The sequence below is a fragment of the Lampetra fluviatilis genome, chromosome 12 (assembly GCF_964198595.1).
Source record: "Lampetra fluviatilis chromosome 12, kcLamFluv1.1, whole genome shotgun sequence".
NCBI lineage: Eukaryota > Metazoa > Chordata > Hyperoartia > Petromyzontiformes > Petromyzontidae > Lampetra > Lampetra fluviatilis.
The window spans coordinates 4,715,770-4,741,128 of NC_136286.1; the positions used below are offsets into that span (position 1 = coordinate 4,715,770).

At 42.7% G+C, this 25,359-nt stretch overlaps 1 protein-coding gene across 1 annotated transcript; it reads right to left on the bottom strand.

Moving 5' to 3' along the window:
* Nucleotides 1-214: 214 nt before the first annotated feature.
* On the bottom strand, nt 215-17,359 carry LOC144935266 (alpha-1A adrenergic receptor-like). The gene is made up of 5 exons (XM_078861836.1): nt 17,153-17,359; nt 14,716-15,734; nt 2,805-2,903; nt 2,454-2,676; nt 215-272 (listed from the first exon to the last, which is right to left on the bottom strand). Exons 2-5 carry the CDS (start codon nt 15,650-15,652, stop codon nt 215-217), a joined length of 1,317 nt encoding a protein of 438 aa, XP_078717962.1. The 5' UTR covers nt 15,653-15,734; nt 17,153-17,359.
* Between the last annotated feature and the right edge of the window lie 8,000 nt (nt 17,360-25,359).

Consider the following 25,359-nt stretch of genomic DNA (forward strand, 5'->3'; position numbering starts at 1 on the left):
GCCATACTTAGATTGACGAAGTTGAGTTTTCTTATTTGTGCTTGTGCACTGCTGCCAACGTGGCTTCAACAAAAATGAAGTTTAACATTTAAAGATGCATCATCATTATCAGCAACTATGATCTATACCCTGTTGGATGAAGGCCTCCGAAGCTGTTGCCATCTCATTTTTCGCCATCCAAATGAGCATCCAGCTCCTTGCACACGAACCGATCTCATTGCTCCATCTCCACGATGGTCACAACTTTGAGGTGTTCTCTCATGTGGCTGCCACTGGCGGGGGTTTCAGCAACCAAACATGGTCCCTTCTGAGCAGTGTATACAGCCCAAACTTCAACTTCCCATCCCTCAAGTCAATAGGATGTCTCAAACTTGCGTGTTCTCTGTTCCATTTGTTCCTCTTTGTCTCTCTGCTTCCAAGCATCCCACCCACCCCCCTCCATGCTTCTTAAATCTATATATCATAATCAATACTATTGATTGTACTGATTGCATATGAAAAGGCACATATGACAAGTTGCTAAGCAATTTAAATGTCCGTTGGAAGAACACGTCACATGATTACATGGGACAACTTTTGAAGAAGGAATGGAATAAAAATGATGAAATTAAAGAGGCAGACGAAAGCAAGTGAGATCGTTTTTATAAAACATTTGCTTTAATGAAAAGACATACCAATACGCCGGAACATGGAAAAGTTTCATCACTGGATATTACCTGCTACGACATATACCTAATGCACAATGTTCTAATGATTGTGTGACTGTCTGATTTACTGTCGCTTCCTTCACACAGTGTCTCAAAGTTTGAGTTTAAATTGTAATTGTTATTTGTTACTGATCGGTTCATTCAATGGGTACGTTTGTGATTAAACTATATGATTGTGTACTCTTTGGTTCTTTCGGTAAAGTCACGTAGGTAGAAAAATAAATTAAATAACGACGTTTCAGGCGCAACACAAGCAATCGTCATCGGGTAGAAATATACAGCAGTAGAACTGCTGAACAAGAAAGGGCTGCTGCAACAAGAGGTAATACTGGTAGGAACCACCTGGTTCCACCTGAGCCCCGCAAGCCAGCTGCGGCGACGTTGCTCGTGTGCGATGACGGGGCTAATTCCCCATTATGTTCGTTTTCATTAGCATGCCAATCCTCCTTTGGCGCAGCTGTTGTGCGTGCATACGGCGAAGGGACTCCTTTCCATCTCTGACAATGCCTACTTGCTCTTGGGTGACACCCACCTCAAACCTACATATAGCCTCTTGTTGCAGCAACCCTTTCTTGTTCATCAGTTATACTGCTGTATCTTTCTACCTGAAGACGATTGCTTGTGTTGCGATCGAAACGTCGTGATTTATTATTTATTTTTCTACCTACGTGACTTTACCAAAAGAGCCAAAGAGTTATGGATTCCTGCAGTCACGAAAACTTCAAATCAAGATTATATTATTGTGATGATGAGTATATGACATTATTTGGTGGTGCTCCATTGGCAGTGGTACACAAGCACATAACAACAACTCCAGCACACACTCGTCAATAACACTGTGACCTTAAAATAAAGAAAATATATAATGGTAATGTTTTGAACAAATACCCCTTCTTCATAGCAAGCAGAAAGGCCAGCTAGAGTGGATCATTAGAGTTGGACACTATTTTACACCAAAGAGCCCGATAAGAATATGAGCATAAGACAATAACACTTTCTTTTTTTGACAGAAAATTCTAGTTTGAGGGTACTTAAAACATTTTTAATGTTACTCTACTATTCTGTACATTATTTTATTGTACACATTACAACTATTTTATTATACAGGAATGCGATGTTGTTTCTGTTCGTGCAGCTTTTATTTACTTGTATCACCAGTGTGTGCTCCAAAACCATACAGGGTATGCACATTTTACTTCACCAAAAAACCAAAAGTGCAGCATAAAATACCGCAATATATTTAATTTCACAACACACTGTAAATTACACGGTACAGTTATTAATGAAAAAATGTATTACACATTAAATTAGTGGTAAACATGTACATGACAAATCAGTTCTGAATAGGCTTGAACGAATGGTTTACAACATTATGTACAGATGAGCAAAAGTCTACTTAGCTTTTGGCAGTGTAACTGCCATGCTGAAATACACTGTCGTTTCCATACATTCACAAAGTATTAGACATTCTATGCAGCAGTCATTAACTTATACGGTGACAACTACACTGTTGGCACCCCAGTTATGTATTTTTTTGCCCCTGTTTTATACTTCTTTTTTACAAACAGGGGCTACAATATTTATATTTCTGTAATCGCAAGTTCACCAGTAGTAGGTCTTTCAGCATGCACATTAACATCTCCCCTTTCTGTGTCATAATTCGTTTGTGAACCCATGCTGATGGCCATTCCACGGTCTTGGCTGAGTCGGGCATCTCTCTTGAAGCGGCGGCCCCGAGTCACCCACTGCAGAAAACTTCGCAGCTTTGACCCTGGAGTAACAGGGGGGCCCGAATCCCGATAGCAATCGGAAAGGTCACGGGAACTGCGCTCTCGTGCCGGGTAAAAATCATCCACGAGGCTGATGGAACTCTTCTCTGGCTCCAAGTAAAAAGCTGCCGAAATGTTGTGGGAGCTACTGCGCGATTGATAGCTGTGGGAGCTCCTCTTCCGTTCCGTCGAGCAGAAGTCTGCGACGAGGTCGTCGGAGTTTGACTTCCGCCGCGAGTAAAAGCTGCCCGCCGGCCTCTCGGCGTCGGTGGGGCCGATCGTGGTCCGGCTGCAGTGGTGGGGCGGGCGGGCAGAGGTGGCGGCCGACCTGCCACAGACGGAGCGGTGGCCCCGCCAGGCGGGACGGTGGTGCTTCTGACGGCACCGACAGCGCAGGACGTTGAGGAAGGCGCGCTTGAACTCCTGGCTGGAGCATGGATAAATGAGCGGGTTGACGCCACTGTTCAAGTAGCCAAGCCAAAAGATTATCTTGAAAACAGTGTCATCCGGCTTGCACTCTGGGAAATACGAACCTGAGCACATGGAGAGCATTTGGTTGTATCAGATTTAAGCGTATTTTTTTGTCGTTGCTCATAATGTATTAACAACGCAGTATTCAGATACAAATGTTGTTTACGGTGCTATGCACACTGGACTATATTATGCTATTTAACGTGACGAGAAACAGTACTTTAGTTAAATTAAATCTGTCAACAGAAACATTGATTTAAGCAAGTATAAGGTCTCTAGAACGCAGAGCCAAAGAAAACATTTTTCATTAACTTTACCGTGTAAGTAAAACATGAACTTCATTAACAAAATTGCTTTATTACATTTTGAAGCTTGCTAGATTAAATCAGCTGATTATGAACAAAACCACCTATTATATTTGGATATTTACTATATTACATAACATACCAGTGTGTTAACAGAGAGTAAATATAACTCTAAGAGACTACTTCACATGTAATTTTATTAATAAATAAACAAACAGCACAGCTGGGAGTGGCCCTTACAAGGATTTCTTCAGTTTTGGCTGGAGCATATTTTTTTTAAATTTCTGCTTGAGATTTAACACAATGTTCCTGTGGGCATTCTGTGAATGAGCAACTGTACACTAAAATCAATGTGACTAATGGTCCAGAAGCTAACCGTGCTTACATTGTTTATATACCATCAATGCAAGTGCATAAAAAACATCATTAGCTAAAATTGTGGGATGTAAAAGTACGTGCCAATGTGTCACTTTAGTAAAATATCTCTCGGTGAAGAATTCATTCCATAATCTCTCTGTGCCGAGTCCTTTCTCAAAGACATCACCAATCGCAGCTTTCCATTTAGTGTTGTCCGTGATATTCACTCAAGAACTTTGTATGAGATACTCCCAATTGCATCCAGTCGTTAAAATAGCTGTTGTGCTTAATTAGCTGTCTTTCCAAGCTTTATGTACCTCTAAGTGTCCCACTCAAAACATATTTGTTCTCTTGTTTACTCATTACATGTCTAAGAATTCTGATTTGCCTTTTATATAATTATATATATATAATTAATAAAAAATTCCATCCTTATAAAATACCACATTTCTGTTGATTTTAGTTTGCGTTGCAGGACTTCTCCGTAACGTCTCACGCTAAATGAGTGATCACAATGAGTGAGTGATCACAATGAATGAGTGATCACAATGAATTATTGATCACAATGAAAACAGTTTCCCTACGAACTGCCAAGCCTCACCACTTGGCATACTCACGGGGGGGTGGTGGGGGGGGGGTTTAAAAGATTAGGAAAATTCACTTTTATATTTAAATTTTCCATAGATTAATGTGTTTTCATGCTCTTAAAGTATGTATCTTCATAAGAGTGAGAACTGAAATATATCACAATATTGCCATTAACAGTTTGCATTTGATTAGATAGAGCTTTGCTTTGAAGCCGTAGCTTTCTGCATATTTGAACAAAATCCTGACGAATGTTGTTCTAAACTGTCCAGGGTGCAGTGTTTCACAAGCGCAAAGAATAAAGATGTCAAGTGAAAATGTATGTTTGTGTTTTCCTCAATTACCCAACACAGGAATGATATGCCTCTTGTCTGTTTGGGATTTTGAGCGTAGCGTACTGTTATTTTTACACCAAATGCTATTATATAAAGCATTATTTAAATGTCATGTAATATATAACTAAATTTCTAGCATTACGTGAGTGATATTAATTACACCATTGTTAAGTTTGGCAGGTTATAGCAAAGCATCATATGAATATCGTTTCTCTTACACGAGGGATCGTGATACAAATATTGTGTTTAAATGAGTCTCAAGATTCTTGGTCAGGAGGGGCTAGCATTGCCGTGTTATTTTTAAACCAAATAGTATTGTTTAAAATAATAATAATAGGGGTTTCCCCCTTTTTTCTGGCAACAAAACTGAAACCTTTTTACAAGTAATCACGTATGCATTAACCACAATACTTGGTCAAAATGCAAACAAAAACACACTGATAATATATGCATTGACCTTGAAACTGATTGGTCCACACATTTCATAACAGTGAAATGGTCAGAACAGTGAAACAGTGAAACGGTCTGATGCAATTTGACTCAGCAAACTAAAATCAGGAGCTGAAAAACCCCTAAATATATTTTTTAGTCAAAAGCAATATTTACATTGCATGTACAGTACTGTATCACTCATTTCCCAGCGATAAGAGAGTGATATTAATTACACCATAGTCAAATTTGGCAGGTTATAGCAAAGCATCATGTGAAGATCAAGGATCCATAAAGGTTAAACACAGCCGACGCTTTTACCCATGTTATGAGGACACGGGAAAACACACAATAAACATTAACATCTATCAATTCTGCACTTCTTCCATTAAATTATTTTCTAAAGTGGATGAGTGCCAGCCCATGGTGGCAATTTTATTTTATCCTCCAGCTGGGTTCGCTTCGTGACAGCACAGTATGGGGCATGATTTGTGACCCAACAACAGCCCATGAATAAACAAATGAGGGAAGTCTGATATTACGGGCATTACTGTAATTTATATTCATGACTCTAAGGCTATTCCTGAGAGGCTATCAAATACTGTATCGGTGTAGATAATGTATGATAACCCATTCTCCCTACTGTTACATACACAATGCAAACATTCTCTTGCTTCGATATACAGCTATGTACTAAGCATTTCATTTCTTTCCTACACATATTTTTTACGCACAGAACCATGGTTACTGTTCCCGTGAACTTCACTCATTGATTTCTGCAGTCAGTCTGGTAGACTAAAAACTAAACTATTTTACCAGGTAAGGCTCACTGAGCCATATAGCTCTTTTATAGAAGCGACCTGGCCACAAATGATCACTCAACGAAGTGGCTTATCACGTGGAAATTTATAGCAGCCAAATACCCTAAACTCATGTTTCTAAATGTGGAGGAAAATACTGAAGGACCCAGAGGACCCGGACGAAAATCCACACGACCACGGGGAGAACACGCAAACTCCAAATATACAGCAGGCGTCAGGGTTGGGGTCGAACCCACGACACTGTTTCACCGGACCGTGCTCAAATCACCACAACACACACACAAATTCCCACCCATCTTTGTAGCCCAGTGCCCCCCCCCTGCTCTGTGGGTCCTGCTGCAATTGCACCATCTGCACACATTAAGTTACACCACTCTCCTCAGCTCGCGAACAGCAGAGATGGTACATACCAATCAATCTCCTGGGCCAGTGGCATATCGTGATTTCTATAGGCCCTGGCACGGGAATTAAATGGGGTCCCACCACCACTACACAATTCCCCTCTTCGTAGCCCGGCAACCTGGGCCCTTTCGGCCCATTGTCTCTGGTGCAGTTGCACTGCCCGCACACTTGATAGCTAACGCCATTGCCCTGAAGTCAACGGTGATGGAGATGGTACAAGTCAATGAGCGAATCAGTCACTCGATGAAAGAAATATTGAATTTACTCCGAGCGTGGGTCTACCGAGGGAAACGTTTGTCTTCCAAATTTCGTTTTTTATTGAAAGTCTGAAGTTTCTTGATCAGGCGGGACTCGCATTGCCGTTTTTTGGCCACGATTAACACATACAAGGGCGACACGGTCGGAGCTCGGCAGATGGAATCGATCCAAAGACTCAATCAATTGAGTGGGCCAAATCAATCGAACGACGGCACCCATTGCTGCACTTGCCATGATGTTACAAGCTCTCGGAGTCCCACGCCTACAACACTTGGCAAACACCGGTGGTCGCCCATCCAAGTGGTAGTGTTCCTACATTAAGAAATTGCCAACGCAAGTGAACCAGACAGAGCTCACCAGCTCAGACTGAACACCGCACGTGGTGAGTGGCGGCTCAACCCGAGTCCCAAAAGGTTGCCTGGAGATCGCCACCAGCTAATTAGCACCTCCGGCTAGCACGGTTGACTACGTACGGTGCGAAATAAGTTCAACATACATCATCATCAGAATATGTATTTATCCTGGAGGAATCCGATGAGCTATAAAGCTCATTTTCACAGATGTCCAACCATTTTCAAAGTTGTGATGGACTTCAATTAGCTTAGAATTTATGCTCTCTGCACGTGCTGGAAATAAAAGGGGGGCCATAAAATTGATGGTGTGTTCGTGATCGTAGTTGGACGTCAAGAGAGAGCCAAGCTTGGCTGCAGAGAAAGATCTGGTTTTACACGACCAGAGTGTGAAAGCGTGTGCAGTACAGCACTTGGTAGTGTTGGTGTTGGCAGTGATTGTGCCAAAGTTGAGGTAGATAGCAATCAGTGTGTTTCTGTACAAGTTTCCGCCTTCAAGCTGTGTTGCTCACTTTATTTTTGCTCTCGTTAACTGTCAATGAACCCCCAATAAAGCCGCTACAAAACGAGTTTTGGGGTTTCTTCCAAGGGCTGCTTGATTCGTCGAGAGTTGTTCACAACCACCGACGAGGACACCTCTACGAAAGTTGCTCGCGCCTTCGATGAGTGCGGTTGGCTACGTACGGTGCTAAAGAAGTTCAACGTGCATACATCCGTGCATGCATACGAGCACTCACCAAGCTCTTTGACCCTCCTCAACTTCCGAGATCCAACGATATCGGGCGCAATCGAGGAGATTTGCTCGTAGACAAATAACTTAAAATACACGTAACATTGTTAAATTGGCAATGTGCTGCGTCACATGCCCAACTCAGGTGCGTAGTGCTAACGTGGTATTTCTGCAGCTATGAGTGCAGCATACAACTGTTGCTGCTACTGAAGCTGTTGCAGCTGCTGTTGCTGCTGCAGATATAATTCCTGCTGCTGCTGCAGTTATTGCGTTGGTTGATGTAGCTCCTGCAGCTTGCTCTTGAAGAAGCTCCCCCGCTTAGCTCCACCACGAGGCTTCTGAGGTTCGGTTGGGCTGATTGGACAGCGAGCAGAGGCCAGCCCGGACATCTCCGTTGTGCGCTAGCTCTTCGTGTCAATATTTTCATTGCTATGTAAATCACAATTACATTATGTGGTCTGTTTTCCCTCCTGCCCAACACCTCCCGCGCGGAAGAGAAAGCGCTGCCTCGATATATCGACTCACAACTCGGCGTAAATGAAAAATGTATTCGAGCGATTGATTCGCTAGGTGATTTGTCAAAATCTCCACCATCGTTGATCCCAGGGCAGTGTGCGTAGCAATCGAGTGTGCAGGCTGTGCAACTGCACCAGGAGCCCATGGGTTGGAAGGGCTCAGCTACTGCAAGCACTGCAGCAGCAGTTGCAGCAGGAGCAGCAGGACTAACAACTGTATCAAAACTGCAATAACAAGTGGTCCGATAAATGTAACTTGTGTTTTTGAAGCAACACATTGGCAATTGTAAATTACCATTCAATGTGATTTGTATTTCAAAACGTCCTTTGTATACCCGTTAAAATGCTCACATCTAGGATATGGTGATATGAAAGGTTTGATAGCAAACAAGGAAATGTGCAAATGGAGTTTAAACTACTTCCACTACGACTAAGCAAGCTCCCAAAGAGGCTTCCTGTGTTGGCCCCACATGAATAGATGATATCATCATTTCCAGTTTCAAATACTGAAATGCTTTCACCACTTTTCGATGTGTTTTTCTTGTAATCGTCTATGGAGCTCATTTGTTTAGTTAGTGAAGCAAATGTAATGTTTTCATAATTTTGTTGAAAAGAGGTTATATCAATAACTTAAATTATGAAAACGTCTCCCACTGCAACTTTATGTATTGACTCTACACAGATTGTGGTTAGTACAATAATAAATTACTAAATATTTCAGATTTTGCAGCGCCCTGCCTGATCCAGTCCCTGGTTCCTATGGCCCCGAAGTTCAGACCTTTAAGGGTGGGGGGCACTCCTGGAAGAACCAACCCTCAGGATTATAGAAGCCTACGCGGAGTAAAAGCCTTTTTGTCCTAGTCCTCACGTGTGGTTGTTGAGCTGGAAAAACGAGCAGCATGGTGCTTCTGTAGGGGGACATCGATATACATCTCAACCTGATTATGGCTGATGCCATCATATCTGTGAGAACCAGGAAAAACAGTTATTTTACCCCACGTATGCCTCGTATTCCACCTTACCATATATAGCATCTTAATACTACCACATTTATATAACACTGGAATTTATATTGGACAGAAGATGTTTATAGGTTAGATATTTGGTGGTATTTATGATGACAAATGCCGCTGTGGGAAGTGGACAGGGATCAAAGGGATAAGCAATAGGAGGAAGATCCAGGCACTATAATGTCATTCTGGAGAATAGGTTTTTTTCCCCTTTCTTCTGGCAACAAAACAGGTGTTAAGTTTTAAAACACCAAACTGAAACCTTTTACAAGGAATCATGTTTGCATTAACCACAATACTTGTGGTCAGAATGCTAACAAAAACATACTCTGATAATATATGCATTGTCTTTGCAACTGATTGGTCCACACCAGAAACAGCTTTCTTTTGAGCCTCATCTCAAACGGTGTTAGACCAGAGGACGCCAAAAGGCGTACAGCTCAAAGACAATGCATTATCAGAGTAATGAGAGCTCGGGGTGCCAGTACCAAAATATGAGAATAGGTTTTTCCCCTTTTCTCTGGCAACAAAACATGTCATTCCTGTATTTTTTTTAACCTTTTGAATGGAATAGGAAGCGTTTTATTTATACTTGCCAACCGAGTAGTGGAGGAAGCCAGGTTCTGGGGTTGCAGGAAGGAATTTATTGACCTGACGAGGGATTTAGGGTTTCCAGCACCAGTTGCAGTGAGGGCAGAGTAGAAATATGAATTGGACCTTGCCAGAGCTGACTGAGGGGATTTGATGTGAGGCTTCCAGATCTGGTCATATATTCCAAGGCTTGATTTGTTTTCTTCCATTGTCTCTCAAGTCTACAACCAATGATTAGTTTTTTTTGCTCACGGAGAGAAGCAGCAGGGAGGTGCCGATGAGATTCTGGAAGAGAGTTTAGCCAATGGGCTCATTGAAACTTGCGTTAGCTGTGTACAATATGTGTGGATTGTTTTTCACAAACTTTGGAGAGTAAAAAATATGCTATGTGGTCAAGGTTACAGCAATTATCTCAAGATGCTGTCAACATTGTAATCAGCACGCTATACAGCAGAGCATTGTGTTTTATTTTATTACACGGTATATGCAATTTTGTAACTGCACATGCTCTATGCCTGCAATGTTCAAAGTATGCCGAGTGATAACAAAAGTCGTGACATCTTTAAGCGTGTTATCAAAAATGGCAATACACTACAATAATTGCTTGCAGGCCACAATTGTAGAGGTACTATAGTTGCGACCCGAGTTATATTCCCGGTGATGAATGGAATCAGTGGTGTGTTATATTTGAATCGGTTCTTGGCCTTCCTATTCATGAACCCCCCCAACTGAGCAGCATTGTGAAGTAAGGTCAAATAAGCCCAATTACCGACATGACGTGGGGAGGTCTTCATCCAGCAGTGGAGTGATACAGAGCTGTTTATTGCAACACTGCAACTCGCATTCGTATTCTCCATTTGCTTTCGTGTTTCATTATTTACACTGTATCTTCAACGTGCTGCTGTCGATTAATTTACAGGAATCCATACTCTTTGGTTCTTTCGGTAAAGTCACGTAGGTAGAAAAATTAAATAAAATATTTCATTTTACCGAAAGAACCAAAGAGTAAAATGTCACTATTACTTTAAAAAATGACAATTGGGTTTAAATTACACACACCACTGCCATGACATTGCATTTAACCTGTCTATGTTTTTTTAACGGGAGCTCTTTGATTCAAATCCTTGAACAGAGAATGTTGACACTTTGCGCATGCATGCATTGCCTCTCCATAATGTGCCTTTTGTGTGCCGAACCGTCTCTCATAGCAACAATTTATTATTTTTTCAAGTCAGTGTATGAGCTTTTATTGCTATGCTTGCGATATATGTCCATGCGTTCAATGACATTCCACACGTTTTTACAAAAGACCAACACGCAACACGAGTTCTGAAGCAGCGGCTTTCCTGAAATAAAATGCCAAGGAATGTCTGTGATTGGATGAAAATATGGTTTAAAATTCGATAAAAAAAAAAGAAAACTGTCGTGACAGTAGTTGCGCAAGTCTTGGTTTCACATCTGTATTTACAGAAGCTGTTCCCTTCTCGTAAACTACAGAAACTCTTAAACCAAATTGCTTGGAAACTCACAAACATCTCACAACATTTTTATATTCTCGTTAAATGAAGGAAACGTATTCTTAGATTTGTTTACCAAGAAATATCTCACCGCGTGGCAAGACCTTTTTTCAAGAGGGTCCTGCTGATTTTTCACAGTAGGAGTGTGTGACAATTGCTTTGTGTTTCCCAATTAAGTCATTTCCAAGTATATGTCAATATATATTTAAAAAAAAATTAAGCCCTGATGCCAGCACACACGTCCTACTCTTTTTAGAATAACGTTAAGGGATTTTAATAGTAATAATGATGCAATTTATAACGCGTGCAAATTTGCGGACGTAACGGCCGCAACTCAGAGGCAGGCGGCGCTTATTTTGTTGTTGTTGTTGTCATTAATATTCCCGCAGAATTAACTAGGGTGACCGTGGGCTTGAACCGCGAAGCACTGCAAAAAGCGGCAATGTCACCACCCTTTCAATACCAAAGCCAAGATCGGCGTAGTTTCTGGGCAAGATAGGCCATGAGTTACATTACACAAAAACGCATTTGGTTAATGTCGCATGCCGCACATGGAACATGTGTGGGTATGTCTTGACGTGTGCGCCAAACGGACACGGCGGGAGATGGTATTCTGCCCTACATTGATGAAGCCTAACTCGCCAAGAGGGCGCCATCCCACACTATTGACAGAAGGCATCATCACTCACTTGTTATAGATGTATATCAGTATGGCTCATATCTTTTATTTAGGGTATGTTAGCTCACAGGCTTGTGTGTAAGGGGAGTTGTGTGAATATACTTCACTATGCTGGTTACTTCTTCACTATGCCGTGCAGATTGGTAAAAGGAGCACATTTTGTCCCTTTACTTTATTATATTTTGGTTGTGCTTTGGATATATTTTCATTTATTTTACGTAATGTACTCAGCCTCCTTTCTTCTGCCATGCTTTCATGATTCGACCTCTTCACTCAATCTTCTGTTGTGTTACCTAAAATATTTGTAAAAATATTTTTTAATCGTTTCACAGAGTTCTGTGTGGGTCGACATTAAACAAATTGTTTGGTGATGCTGCATCGGCAGCGGTGCCAAGCGCAGTTAACATAACGCGCGACATACTCATCAACAACACTGCCTCAAAAGAAAAAAATATATATAATCGGCGACGTTCTGGGGAATAATCCTTTTTTCTTCATAGAAGGGCCATTGGTTTATGTGCTATGAAGAAGGGCCATTACCCGAAACGTCGCCGATTATATATTTTTCTCTTTTAGAGTAGAGTTAGTTGACGAGTGTGTTGAGTTTTTGGTATAGATTGTAGGTTGACGATTTTCCAGTCGAAACTGGTTAGCCCTTGAAAAGACAGATGGAACCATAGCACGTGATGGAGATAGGATCTAAAATGTGTGCCGGAATGCTATGAAAATCACTACAGAAAAAGTAATATATCCCAGGATTCTAACCATTTTTCAGATGAAGAAAAGGAAATTCCATACATCGCACGGTATTATTTTCTGCGCTTGCTTACCCAGGAAAGCCTCACTGAGTCTCAAGACTCTTTTAATGGAGGGTTCTGCCAAGTTTTTCTGACCTGCCCCTATTGGAAATCTGTGGAAAAAAAACTTTATAGCTCATCGGATGCCTCCAGTATAAATAAATATTCTGATTCTGGTTTTGTAGTAGGTGACAATGTTGCTACGTGCGATCGCAATTAAGTAATTTGTTTAGAATTTTACAGCAGGAGAGCGTTTGGCCAATTCCATTTCAATTGTATATTGTTAGTTATGGTAGGAAACCGGAGAACCCAAAGGAAACCCATGTAAGGCAGGGGGAGATTACAACGCCGTGCATAAAACTCCAGGAGATGAACCCAGGTTGTGCCACCGTTAAATAAGTAAACATTTCCCCTCGCAGTATGAATAAAGATGCATCTCCTGTACCAGATTAAATTTCTGTGGACATCATCAAACAAACAGGACCAGATGTTAGAACAAAATGAGTGTGACCAATTTACTAAATGTTTACACAGAAATGAAATAATTCAAAGAAGAAATGATGGCTAAACATTTCTCGATTCAAAAGGGTAGCCAAAACTGGCTTGAAGGATTACATAACCCAGGAGCCTATTATTGCATGTTCATAAATTGTTTATGGCTACCATTGGAAATATAAGAATAAACAATCTATAGGCCACGCAGCAACGTGAGCAAAGATAAATTTAGGTCCAGTTTTTTTTCCTCATCACATTTTGGTAGACGAATTAATATTAAAGTCCGTTATGCCTAGCCTTTTCAGGCTTTGGAAATACATTTGACACTAGGTGGAAATTGATGCAATAATCCAAGTGCTCACAAACCTCTTGTACGAAAAACAACATTTGGAAATAATGAAAAAAAATGTGCAAGAATGGAACGACTACACTGAGATTTTATGAAGTAAGCAACATCGTTCATTTCAGAAGGGGAGTCAGAATTTCAACCATGTAATCAACAGCCAATTTGAAGATATTTTACAATCATAGATTGGAAAAATAAAGGCATAAATATAAATTAGGAAGATTTCAACCATCGCAGATTTGCGGATGACAACAAGCAATGGAATTGAACGAACAGGAATTGATTGTGAATAACTTCATGAATAATGCTCTAAAGTCGGGCTCAAGATAAACATGAGCAAGAGCAATGTACTTATATTACAAGTTTGTATCACGGATAAAGATATCTGTAAGAGGGACATACCAAGAGAATGCATACCTATGCAGTTGTTCAAGGTGGATTAGAATGAAAATGATTAATTAAGCGGCAGACGAGAATGGGTTGGAGTGCTTTTAAAAAAAAAATCTGAAGTTGAGAATGTAAAGCAGCAAACCAATGTAAATGAAAAGAAAAGTACGTATCACCTGATGTGACATGAATCATAAACATGGACACTGACAAGGAATATGAAACAAAAGTAGAAAAGTGTGCAAAGCACGGAGCGATGCATTGCTGGGAATACCACTGGCAGACAGAAAGAGTAACATTGATCAGAAGACAAACACAAGTGAGAGCTATTATTTTGACTGTTAGTAAAAACAAGTGGGCTTAGGTAGACTGCATTGCTAGATGCGATGATTGGCCAATGGTCGAGACTAACAACGGAATGGCAGCCAAAGGTATTTAACAATATAACCACATCAAGGTAATGGAACCAACTCAATACTCGCTTGCCATGTGACATTACTTGCACAGATCTGGCAATGAGCCCTGCATGGTGGCCAGGAGATGGCAGTGCAACATAAGATTGAATCCATCTGTGCGGAACTTTGAGAATAATCCCCTTGTAATGTGCGGGTTTCCCCCAAGAACCCCAGTCTTCCTCCCACATGCTAAACATGCAATGCAGGACCCCCTTGAAAAATAATTCTTACGAACTTGTTGAGTTTACAAAGATCGAAATATCATCATTGCCTAAACCATTGATGCCACTATACCTCCCCAACGCATTCTGCCCTACCCCACTGATGCGGCACAGCAGACGCGCGGCGTTCAATGTTTACCCTAAGAGAAAGGGGATTATGATTATGACAGTTCAGTAACTTACCCAGCGGCAGGACCAAGAAGAATGGAAACCAGCAGAGGACAAAGACCCCCACGACAATGCCCACGGTCTTGGCCGCTTTCTTCTCTCGGGAGAACTTGAGGATCCTGACAGAGAGGGACCCCCGCAGGTGATGGGGCTCCTTGGCCGAGCCGTCATCCCGGCCACGGTGGATGCGCAGGGTGACTTCTCTCATGTTGGCCCTGGCCCTCTTGACCCCGGCCTTGAGGCTCTCGGTTTGCCTCTTGGCCGCGGTGTAGACCTTGCAGTACATGCCCAGGATGACGCACATGGGTATGTAGAAGGACAGCATGGACGAGAAGAGCGCATAGCCTGGCTCCTCAGTGATGCTGCAGATAGTCTCGTCATCCGGCGGAGGCTCCTTCCAGCCGAGCAGAGGCCCCACGGAGATGACGATGGACAGCACCCACACGCTGACCAGTACGAACAAGGCCCGCCGCTCGGTCATGATGGCCGGGTAACGCAGGGGATACCCGACGCCCACGTAGCGGTCCACGGAAATGACGCACAGGCTCATGATGGACGCCGAGCAGCAGAGCACGTCCACCGCAGCCCACACGTCGCAAAAGGGCCGCCCGAAAGCCCAGTACCCCATCACCTCGAGGGCAGCGGAGAAGGGTAACACGGTTGTGCTCAGCAGGAGGTCTGCCAGGGCCAGGTTGGCAATGAAGTAGTTGGTGACCGTGCGCAGGTGCCTGTTGCAGAACACCGAGAGGATGACCAGAACGTTGCCCGCGATGGCGAAGACGATGAAGGAGCCGAGCGTCAACACGAGACCCACGACGCGGGCTTGGTCCTGCAACAGCAGCAGCAGCTGCTGCTGCTGAGGAGATTGAGAGGTCCCATTTGCGTCTGGGGCCGGAGTCACTGCTGAAATCGACAGCGGGGCGTTGGTGACACCCCAGGAGGAGTTCTTCATCTTGGCCGGGAAGGCGAGCTCATCCTCTACCCGATGGGGATTCCACGCACACAGGGCTCGCCTGCATGCTGCACACGGGGTCCTTGACAAGAGAAACAAACACATATATACAAATATATCTCTGTGTGGTTATTGGGGAGGAAAACCCGGAGGATATGAATTGCGAGCTATAATTGGCACATTTTGTTACTTGAACACGTAGGCTTTCGCGACCATATTATCCACAAGAGTTTTTTTTCAGTGTAAGCGCTACCGTGAGATAAGTGAAACCACTTGGAATGCGCCGGATCTCGGAAGGTCAGCAGGCGTTGAGGTTGGATAGTGCGAGGGTGGATGCGTGACCGCGGCAGTGCGAACACAACAGTTGCAGTAGGCGCCTCGGGAAGTAGAGGGCAACGCAGCGACAACAGCGAAACCAATCCCATTGTTTTTTTTGCATTCCACCCATCCACAACTTCACTCGGAGGCGCACTGCCCAGCGTGAAGGATGGTCGAATACTCCTTCACGGCCACGTGAGCGCGTGGTAGGGGACGCCCTGATATCCAGCACTTGTACTGCACGGTTAGTGTATTGATGCGGCTTCGTGTTCACTCCCACACAGGGTAGCAACGCGTGCGAGAGTTGGTGCTTATGAGATCCATACCTGCAACTGGGCGGAAGGTCACTTGTCCAAACGAATGTGTAGCTCGGTAGTAGGCAGTGACGATGACAGACGTGAAGTTTTTTTTTAATAATACGGATATAGACGTCGTACTAGGAGTCAAGCATCAAATAACTTGTGACTCCTTCAGGTATATGCATGCGAACCGGACGCAGATGACTTCTTCAGCGTGTAAATACAAGACGTGGTTGTGTTGGTATTTTTGAACTGTGTCGGCTTGGTATTATTCTTCATGTAAAGACACGGTGAAGCGGCATCTATTATTCCTGTAATCTTAAATATAATTTACTTGAAAACTTTAGTTTTACTTTATTTAGAAATAAAGTCACTGCTGGTTAATGTATCTGTTAATTGGATTTGGCAGGACAAAGCGCGCCTCTGAAATCTTCTCACTCGCTGAACGTATAGGAGCTCGCAATTCCTTTACATGTTAATTTCCTTTCACAATAACTGATATTTGTTTTTTGACAGCACTGGTCTTCCTCGGTAGATCCGTTGCTTCGCATTTCCTATGATCGTTTGAAATGTCCCAAAAAATGTGTGTTATTCCCAGTTTCCAATAATATATATAATTTAATATTTTTATCAGCGACTTTGATCTTGAGCGGGAGAGCACGCGTCACATCGGCTGCATGTTTTGTGGCCACTGGTTTGTTGCCTCGAGTTATGTAAGTTTTTATTTATCGCTGTTTACAAGAAAAGTCCGTCTCCAAGTTTATAATGATCATTGATTCGCAATTCCATCCCTGCACGACTGAGAGAGAGAGAGAGAAAAAAACCGGACCGTTCTAAGCACCCGCATTGAATCAACTCCAGACGCGACAGAAGAGTGAATTACCTTCATTGAGCAGGACGCATTGCAACAAAGAAGACGGGCGGTAGGCAATTACTGCAGACGATGCATTGTCCTCTGAGAGACGTCAGCTCGCAAAACTTCATCACGTTGTTGAATTCCCCCCCACCCCACCCCCGACGAATCCCCGGCGCCGACTGGACTATTGTTTTTCCTTCTTCTCCAAGAATGAAGCCAAAACTTTTCTCCTCCTACGCGGATTCCCGGCAGCGTGGAGGAGGAGATGAAGCAGATGAAGAGATGGACTGAGCCGAAGTTCTTTGCAGGATGGCGCTCGAGGGAGGGAATGGGAGCGAGAGGCAAGTGGGAAGGAAAGGCCAGGGGGTCTGCCTGGGAACGGCCAGGGAAGGTGGGAGGGTTTGGTGGGGGGTGAGATGATGACGTCCGATTTGTAGCAGGGATCAGAAAAGCACACCGTGGGATGCCGAGAGAGAGAGCGATGGAGCGAGGCTCGGGGAATAAATGTGGCTCGCATAAGAGCATGAGTTCTATTCAAGCGAGGAAAGAAAAACACCTGCCAGTCTTGGCATGACAACCTATATGTTTAGCTTGGTGAACCAAACTTCTGAAACGCCAAGATCACATTCTAGTATTGAGATTTGGAAGCCTTGCAGTATATCAATGAAGCGATTAGCCACGCTGTTTCAACCATGTGAGTTGCTTGACCGCACTGAACCACGCTGGTCAGGGCAGTTGGGTGGAGGGCTGGTTCAGATATCAGTCGCTACTGATGTTAGCCGTGGGAAGAAACCATACTCGGATCGACAGGTTCCATAGCGCAGTGCGCTAACCACCAAGCCACCTTGCCACGTGATTGAGATTAAGCACCCATATTAAACACACATTTTCTCACAGCGTAGTAGTTATTGTATTTAGAAATTATTCAGTGGTCATACATCAATGAGATAACTTTGTTTTTTTACTGCTGCATGTTTTAAAATCCTCGTGGGGTAATCCATTCAGCTTACGTGCTATGTGTTTTTGTTTTGTTAAGAGTCGCTGCTCAGAGTTGATGGTGAAACGAGCATATTTCCTGGTTCAGGAGAATACCCTTCGTTGACTTTGTGGGAACCCTCATCTTTAAATACGACAAGAGAGAAAGCAACAGCCAGCTTCCTGTACTGTACTGCTCTCACGACACAGGACGACTCCAACTTGAATGGAGAGGTGAAGGCAGTACTTTTAGAATAAAAACAACAATAACGCACACAATGCAGCATGTCGCAGACAAATGACTGTGACTGAGGGTGCCACCTTAAATCCAAACCTCTTTTCGATCTCGCAGTTTTACATTGCAAAAATAACGAAATTACACATTGCTTAATGAGCTTTTTGTCCAATTATTCAGACCGAATTACATCTTTAAACATTTGTTATAACAATTCTCGTTTATGTAAAAAATATTGTCTTTTAAAATGTTGCGGTACCCAGTGCGAGCAAAATTGGCTGCCTATGAGCATTGTAATCGAGTGCCGTAACAATTCCCAGTGAGGTGATTCGGGTGACTAAGGGATCAGAGAGCACAGAGCCAGGACCGTTGAGATGGAAGAAAAACACCTCGTAGATTAAACTGGGCTTCCTTGCGTAGCGAATTGATGGGCTACACGCACACAAACACATCACATGTAATTGTGTTTACCACTTAATTTGTTATATCCCGGCTCTGAGAATTGAAAACGTGGGTCTACTGAAGCAGTTGCATAAGCAGTGATGTGACGTCGTTCAGGGTCATTTTCTGACACAGGGTGATGTACTGCTAGCTGTAAGAGTTTCAAACGGAATTTTATTTTTCTCATGATATTATTCCTATTATTGGGGAGGGGGTAGGGACGCAGAAAACATCGATGACAATGGGGTTTGTCAGTTAGCTTACATGAGTTTAAATGACAGTGATCTCACAATGCCAATACTACACATTTTCGAAGCACAACGCCAGTTTAACACGTAGGCTTTCGCGACCACATTTATATTTACGCGATCTAACACAAAAAAACCTGTTATTATGGAAGGACAATGTGTTGCAGTCCCACACCTCCCATTAGCACGGTTAACTCCGTATTCTGCGAAAGAGGTTCACCATACAATACAAACAATGTTACGGCAGTTACAGACAACGAATTCTGAGTTGCATTGACATACTAATGAACAATTCGAATAGGCACCGTGTGCAATTGTTTGATGACCAAATCCAGGAGGTGAACTCAAGAGTCCAAGATAAAGTGTCCGACTCGCAACGTTTGTCCTGGGTCACCGAAATGACAAAATATAACGCAGCAGGCAAAATGGGACGCAATCAGAGCAGACAATGCATACACACATGGCATGAGCAAATGTCGTCTGGTTGAAACAATTCTGTGTGGATGACAGCAAGGTTGCATATATTATGCACACTTCAAAGGTTTCAAAACAAAACAGCTGTTACGTGTTATGCAAGTCCCGTGGGATTTAATGGAGGGTGGCAAATCGTGGGGGACCTTGTGGATGGATTGCCGTCAGTGGTGTCACGATGGCAGAAAATATGAACACATTATAAGTGTCAAGTGAGCACATTTGTTATACAATAAAGACTTTGAATGTGGCAAAATGGAATTCAAAAGAGGATTATTTAATTATAGCTTTACTCTCCGCTTTTAGAGTCATTCTAATGCATCATCTGTCAATATAAACTGTCTTTAGATCCTTTAAAAAAATTCCATATACCTACTTTACATTCGAAGTTGTAAATCATTGTTAACCTTTGGGCTGTACATGCTAATGGTCTGCTTTAAAATACATCCCTGTACATTGCAAAACAACAATGATAAAAAAAAATCACATGTATGCATTTGACTTTTATATACATACACACAGTGCATCCCTTTTGTATGAATGCCTCCCCACGCCTTGCGGGTTCTGATGCTGATTTAACTTACACTTAACCATGCTGATCATTATCATTTGGTGAAGGTAGGGATCATAGGTACGGGAGCATAGGAGTACAGTACAACGATTGAAGTAGATCCATTGCCTTCTGCTGCAACATCACAACATAGTCTCACATTCAACCACTATCCAGGAAAAATCCTGCTTGGCTTCTGAGATCTGCCCAGATGGGGAGCATTCCTTGTACTCTGATCAACAAGGGCGCATAGGGCATCGTCGTTATAGCTGTGCGAAATGTGGCCTTGCTAACACAGTTCTTTAGTTAATAGTGTTTGAGGCAGTGGTTGGGAGTTGCCTGCTTGAAAGTGGTCCACTACCACGTGACAGGCAGGTAGGTATCTTCAACAGCCCACACTGACCCGCGTGGTAACGTATAGACCCACTGGTAGTGAAGACTGAATCACAGTCCTCAGTCACTTGCGCAACTTTTATTTCACCAAACATGACATCGGCAGGGTAGGTGAACAAGCAGGGGAGTGTTACGAATCATTGGGGATGAACAGGATAATTTTCTGACTGTGCATAATACAGGATTTGTTTTGGGTTAGATCGTCTAAATATATAAATGTGTCGTTAAACCCACCACCACCCGACACAGCCAATTAGTAAGAGTTGTCATGTAAACAGAACATGCCAATTCGTCAATTGTACAGCACACCAGTGTATTGGGGAGCTAAACCACAACCAGATAATCTGGCTGTCGCCTGATGAAGCTAGTTATAATTACTGGCAAAACGTCGTACTAATATTGTAAACGATGTGGCTTGGCTCTCCCACACACCGATGTGCTGCATTAGGGACGAATTGACATGTTCTGTTTACGTGACAACTCTTACTAATTGGCTGTGTCGGGTGGTGGCGGGTTTTAGGACACATTTATATATTTAGACGATCTAACCCAAAAAACAACCTGTATAATGGATGATATTGGTTGCGAAAGCCTACGTGTTAAACTTTCTCACTGAGACTATTGCTAGATTCAACACACAGACTCTAATTTGGAGCTGGTGGAATGCTGCATAATTAGACCGTGAGGGATGGCGATATCTTAGCGAGACCTTCATCCAGCAGTGGATAGTTCATTGCAGAGGTGGGACAAAGTCATTGTTATGCAAGTCACAAGTAAGTCTCAAGTCTTTGCTCTCGAGTCCCAAGTCAAGTCGAGTCAAAGATGAGGCAAGTCCAAGTCGAGTCTGAAGTCATCAAAATCATGACTCGAGTCTGACTCGAGTCCAAGTCGCATGACTCGAGTCCACACCTCTGAGGTGGGACAAAGTCATTGTTGTGCAAGTCACAAGTAAGTCTCAAGTCTTTGCTCTCGAGTCCCGAGTCAAGTCGAGTCAAAGATGAGGCAAGTCCAAGTCGAGTCTGAAGTCATCAAAATCATGACTCGAGTCTGACTCGAGTCCAAGTCGCATGACTCGAGTCCACACCTCTGGTTCATTGCTGCTGCCCCTGATGATTATGATGATTATGAGTGAAGTATCATATAATGCTGTCATTATTGCAACATGATACAGTGCTTGTATGCTGTTACATAACAGTATACATTTTGCCGTATGTAGAGAAAGCAGGTTATGATTATTTTGCGATTTGATCTGATGAACGTTTCTGATGCCATTTGTACATTTGGGTTACGTTCTGTGCACACAACAATTGCGTGCTCAAGAAGTAAATGAAACGTGGCCTTTTCATTTCGTTTTGTCAACAACGCAGGTAATTTAAGCCACACAATTATGTCTGTGCTCGGTTTTCTCTCTCTCTCTCCCAATTATGTTCATGAAAGGAGTAAAAGCCCTGCTGTTATCATGCGTGCATGGAAGCACTTTGGAGGTACTCGCACGCATGCCACCACAGTCAGCATAATCTGCTGGCAGCACATACACACAACTTTTTTTGTTTAAACCTCTTCGCACTAATTTTATAATCCGGACCATACAAACAGTTTGGCCTAAAAAGGGAATTTAAAACGTAATTTTCACTTTTTTTTGTTCTAAATCCATTGAACGTTAATATTTATTCATAAACTGCGTTAAAACACATCCATAATCAGTACATATCGTTTGTGTGAGGTTGGTTTTAAATATAGCTAGGGTTTTGGTTTTAAGGAGTGGGGAAGAGTTGATATTATAAAGCAATAATTATAATTCCGTAGTCCAGGCAGTAGATGCAGCAAAGTTGCATATTCCAATTTTTATCACGATGAGATTGGAAGGGTTAAAGAGGCAGGTTTTTTTCCTGAGATGGAGGGAGTGGGAAAGCAAGAGAGATTAAATCAGAGAAATGGGTACAAGCAAGGTTAAGAACAATTCTCCCCAGAGATATATCTGTGAAGCATATACAGCAAAATATAAATCTGCATCAATGTTTTCCTTTGTTGTACTATGTGTAGGATGCACCATTTCCAAACTGCCCCATGCCTATAAAGCCTTGCAGATTTCGTTACTCTGCTCTTTTCATTTTAAGTCTGCATGCTGTATCCCTATCTGAAATGTAAAGTTTGACATACTATGTTGACCAGGCTGGATTTAGTAGGATGTGTTTGAACCGTTATTGTATTTGCATTTTTGGAGATCAATCCCGAGAGAGCGCTTGAACAAAAGCACAATCCAGAGTTTGTAATAACTCTCCAGCAGGAAGTTGACAGAATAAGAGGCTTGTTAATGGGAGAGAAAAAAAATCCTTAAGAGTGTACCTCAACTACTGTGGTCCTGGCAACGTTTTCTTAGTCTGAGACTGAAGTTGCTAAACTTAATTGACAGCACTGATTGATGACTCATTGGTCAAGTTCAATTGCAACAAATGTATATTTTCATCGTGTGATTATAGATCGTTACTGAATTGAATCAATAATGAGAAACTCGAAACTGTTATTAAGTAACACATTTAAATGTGGTGATGAAATTTCTGGCATACTTGCTATATTAATACAACATATGTATACAGAATTTCCATATTCATTAAGCCAATAAATATACCAATGTATCATACTTCTGTACCTGTACAGCCCTTTGTCAATCTAATGTTGGTTGAGGGCCTTCCTATGCCATGCAGGATGTGGGGGTTTGCTCCATGCTGGAGTATAATCGTAGGGGTATAGAAGTACAGCAGAACAATGGATTTTACTGTACTGTCTTCTTCGACCTGCAGCCTATAACAACCTGTTGTTCATCGAGGTCACCCATCCATGGTCTGTCCAAGTTCAACTCTGCATTTAGGGTACCTTGGCTATTGGCCATTGTTATCATGAATTTACAATTAATGTCTACACGTAAAGTTTAATTTATTTGTTTATTGATCTCCAGGTCTTCGGACCAATGTTTTCCAGTAACACATACGCAGGCAAACAGTGGAATGGTTTAATCATTCAGGGTGTCATCAGAAGAGTCAGGCCTACCAAAAACTATTTCTGGGTTACCACATGCAAAGAGCTCTCAGCCACACCAAGGGGCCCGTTTAGCACAGACACAGAAATATTACATGAAACTCATTGTGCGCTGTGGTGGACGATCATGGGACACAATTATAAATAAAAATTTATCTCACTCAGTTATAGGCTCTGACAATGAATTAGCCTTATCAGACTGCAACACAAGCAATCATCATCAGGTGTGAAATCCTCAGCATGTAAATTTGAAATAAGTGGATTTCACACCTGATGATGATTGCCTGTGTTGCAGTTGAAACATCGTACATTTTTTATTGTTTTATATTTTTATTATTTTATTGTTTCTACGTGACTTTCTCGAAAGAACCAAGAATATGAGTGAGATAATACAATTCTACATGACATCATTAATCGAGTATAGGCCTACTTCAAAACCGACGTGTTTAATTTCCAATGTATTTTCCAGTTGAGGCTTCACATTAAAGTGGTTTTAGAGAACGTTAAAGTTAATGTGAATTCTGAACAGTTACCTACACATTTTAAGCATGATACCCAAATGTTTTCCCCCCCAATATTTCAAATAACCTGATACATTCAACTATCAATTGGTTTGCTCTTTTGGGTTTTGATGTACAATGTTCTGCACTATTTCCAGCCAAGACGTGTTTAGACAATGTAAGTGTTGCATAAAAACAACAGTCGAATATGAAATTACTCATGACAGCAAATGCTCAGGCAGTTCACTTTACAGGACATATTTTTTAATTTGTTCCCAGGCGGTGTTGTTGAACACAAGAAAGTTTTGGGTACTGTAGATTTTACTTGAATGCAGCTCCTGCCAGCATCCAAGTGAGCCATGGACTTTGAATCCTTGATCCATCTAGAAATCTTGTGAAATATTGTTCAGAACCAAATTAGGATTTGTGAGATTCTGCAGAAATACCCTGAAACTCAAATAAGCCAAACCGAATTTCTGATTAAAATTTCACAAGTTTTCGATTCGCAGTTTGTATTATTTGTTTGTTTTAGAATATGGCAATTCAAGACTCGGTCTCAGGAAAATTAGGCATAGGCAGAACCAGAAGAGCTTTGATTGATGACGCAGTTGCTTGGACAGGGCTCAGGGTGGGACAACTCACAAGAACTGTCAAAGATGGAGATATTTGGCTTTGTGTAGTGAGTCCAACTGAGTTGCAGACGTTGTCTTAGGAGCAACACGTTTGTTAACTATTTGCACAACATACTCCAGGGCTATTAACACAACATACCCTCGGGTGGTGACCACCCAACTCACCACGCTACGGCGGAACTAGACACGGTTTTACTATCCCAGTCCAGACCACAAGCTGGGTCCCGGACATTGTGGCTGGAGGCTTCTTCAAGCTTGACGTGGATCTCCTGCCTCTCCAACAGTAAGAAACCCCGAGCCCCTCTCAGGGCCCCCCTTATATCGGGCCGGGCTGGGGCTGGCTCCACCTCACGCCCCGCCCACCTTTTCGATCTCTCTCGCCCTTGCCCGAAGGCTCTCGAGAGTTCTTCTTAGACCATGTGACCACCCATTGGCCCCCTCCACCGGTGGCCCCCCTCCAGTATCATCTGGTCACATGTCCCCAGGTCAGCCAGAGTTTCATGCCCCCAACGTAAATCTAGCTGGCTGACACTCCCTCGCTCTCTCAATGGGAGCCTGCACCGCACGCTGTGCATGGCCACCGCGCTTAACCAGCGCTCACCCAAGCCCCCACTAGGGCTGGTACTACACCCCGTGTCCGGGGTGTACACACAACAGTATACATCCCGCCGTGGCATCGCAGGCCCGGCACCACACTGACATTCCCAGTCACTACATTTGGATAGCTCATCTCACGGCCAGCCCTCGAATCGA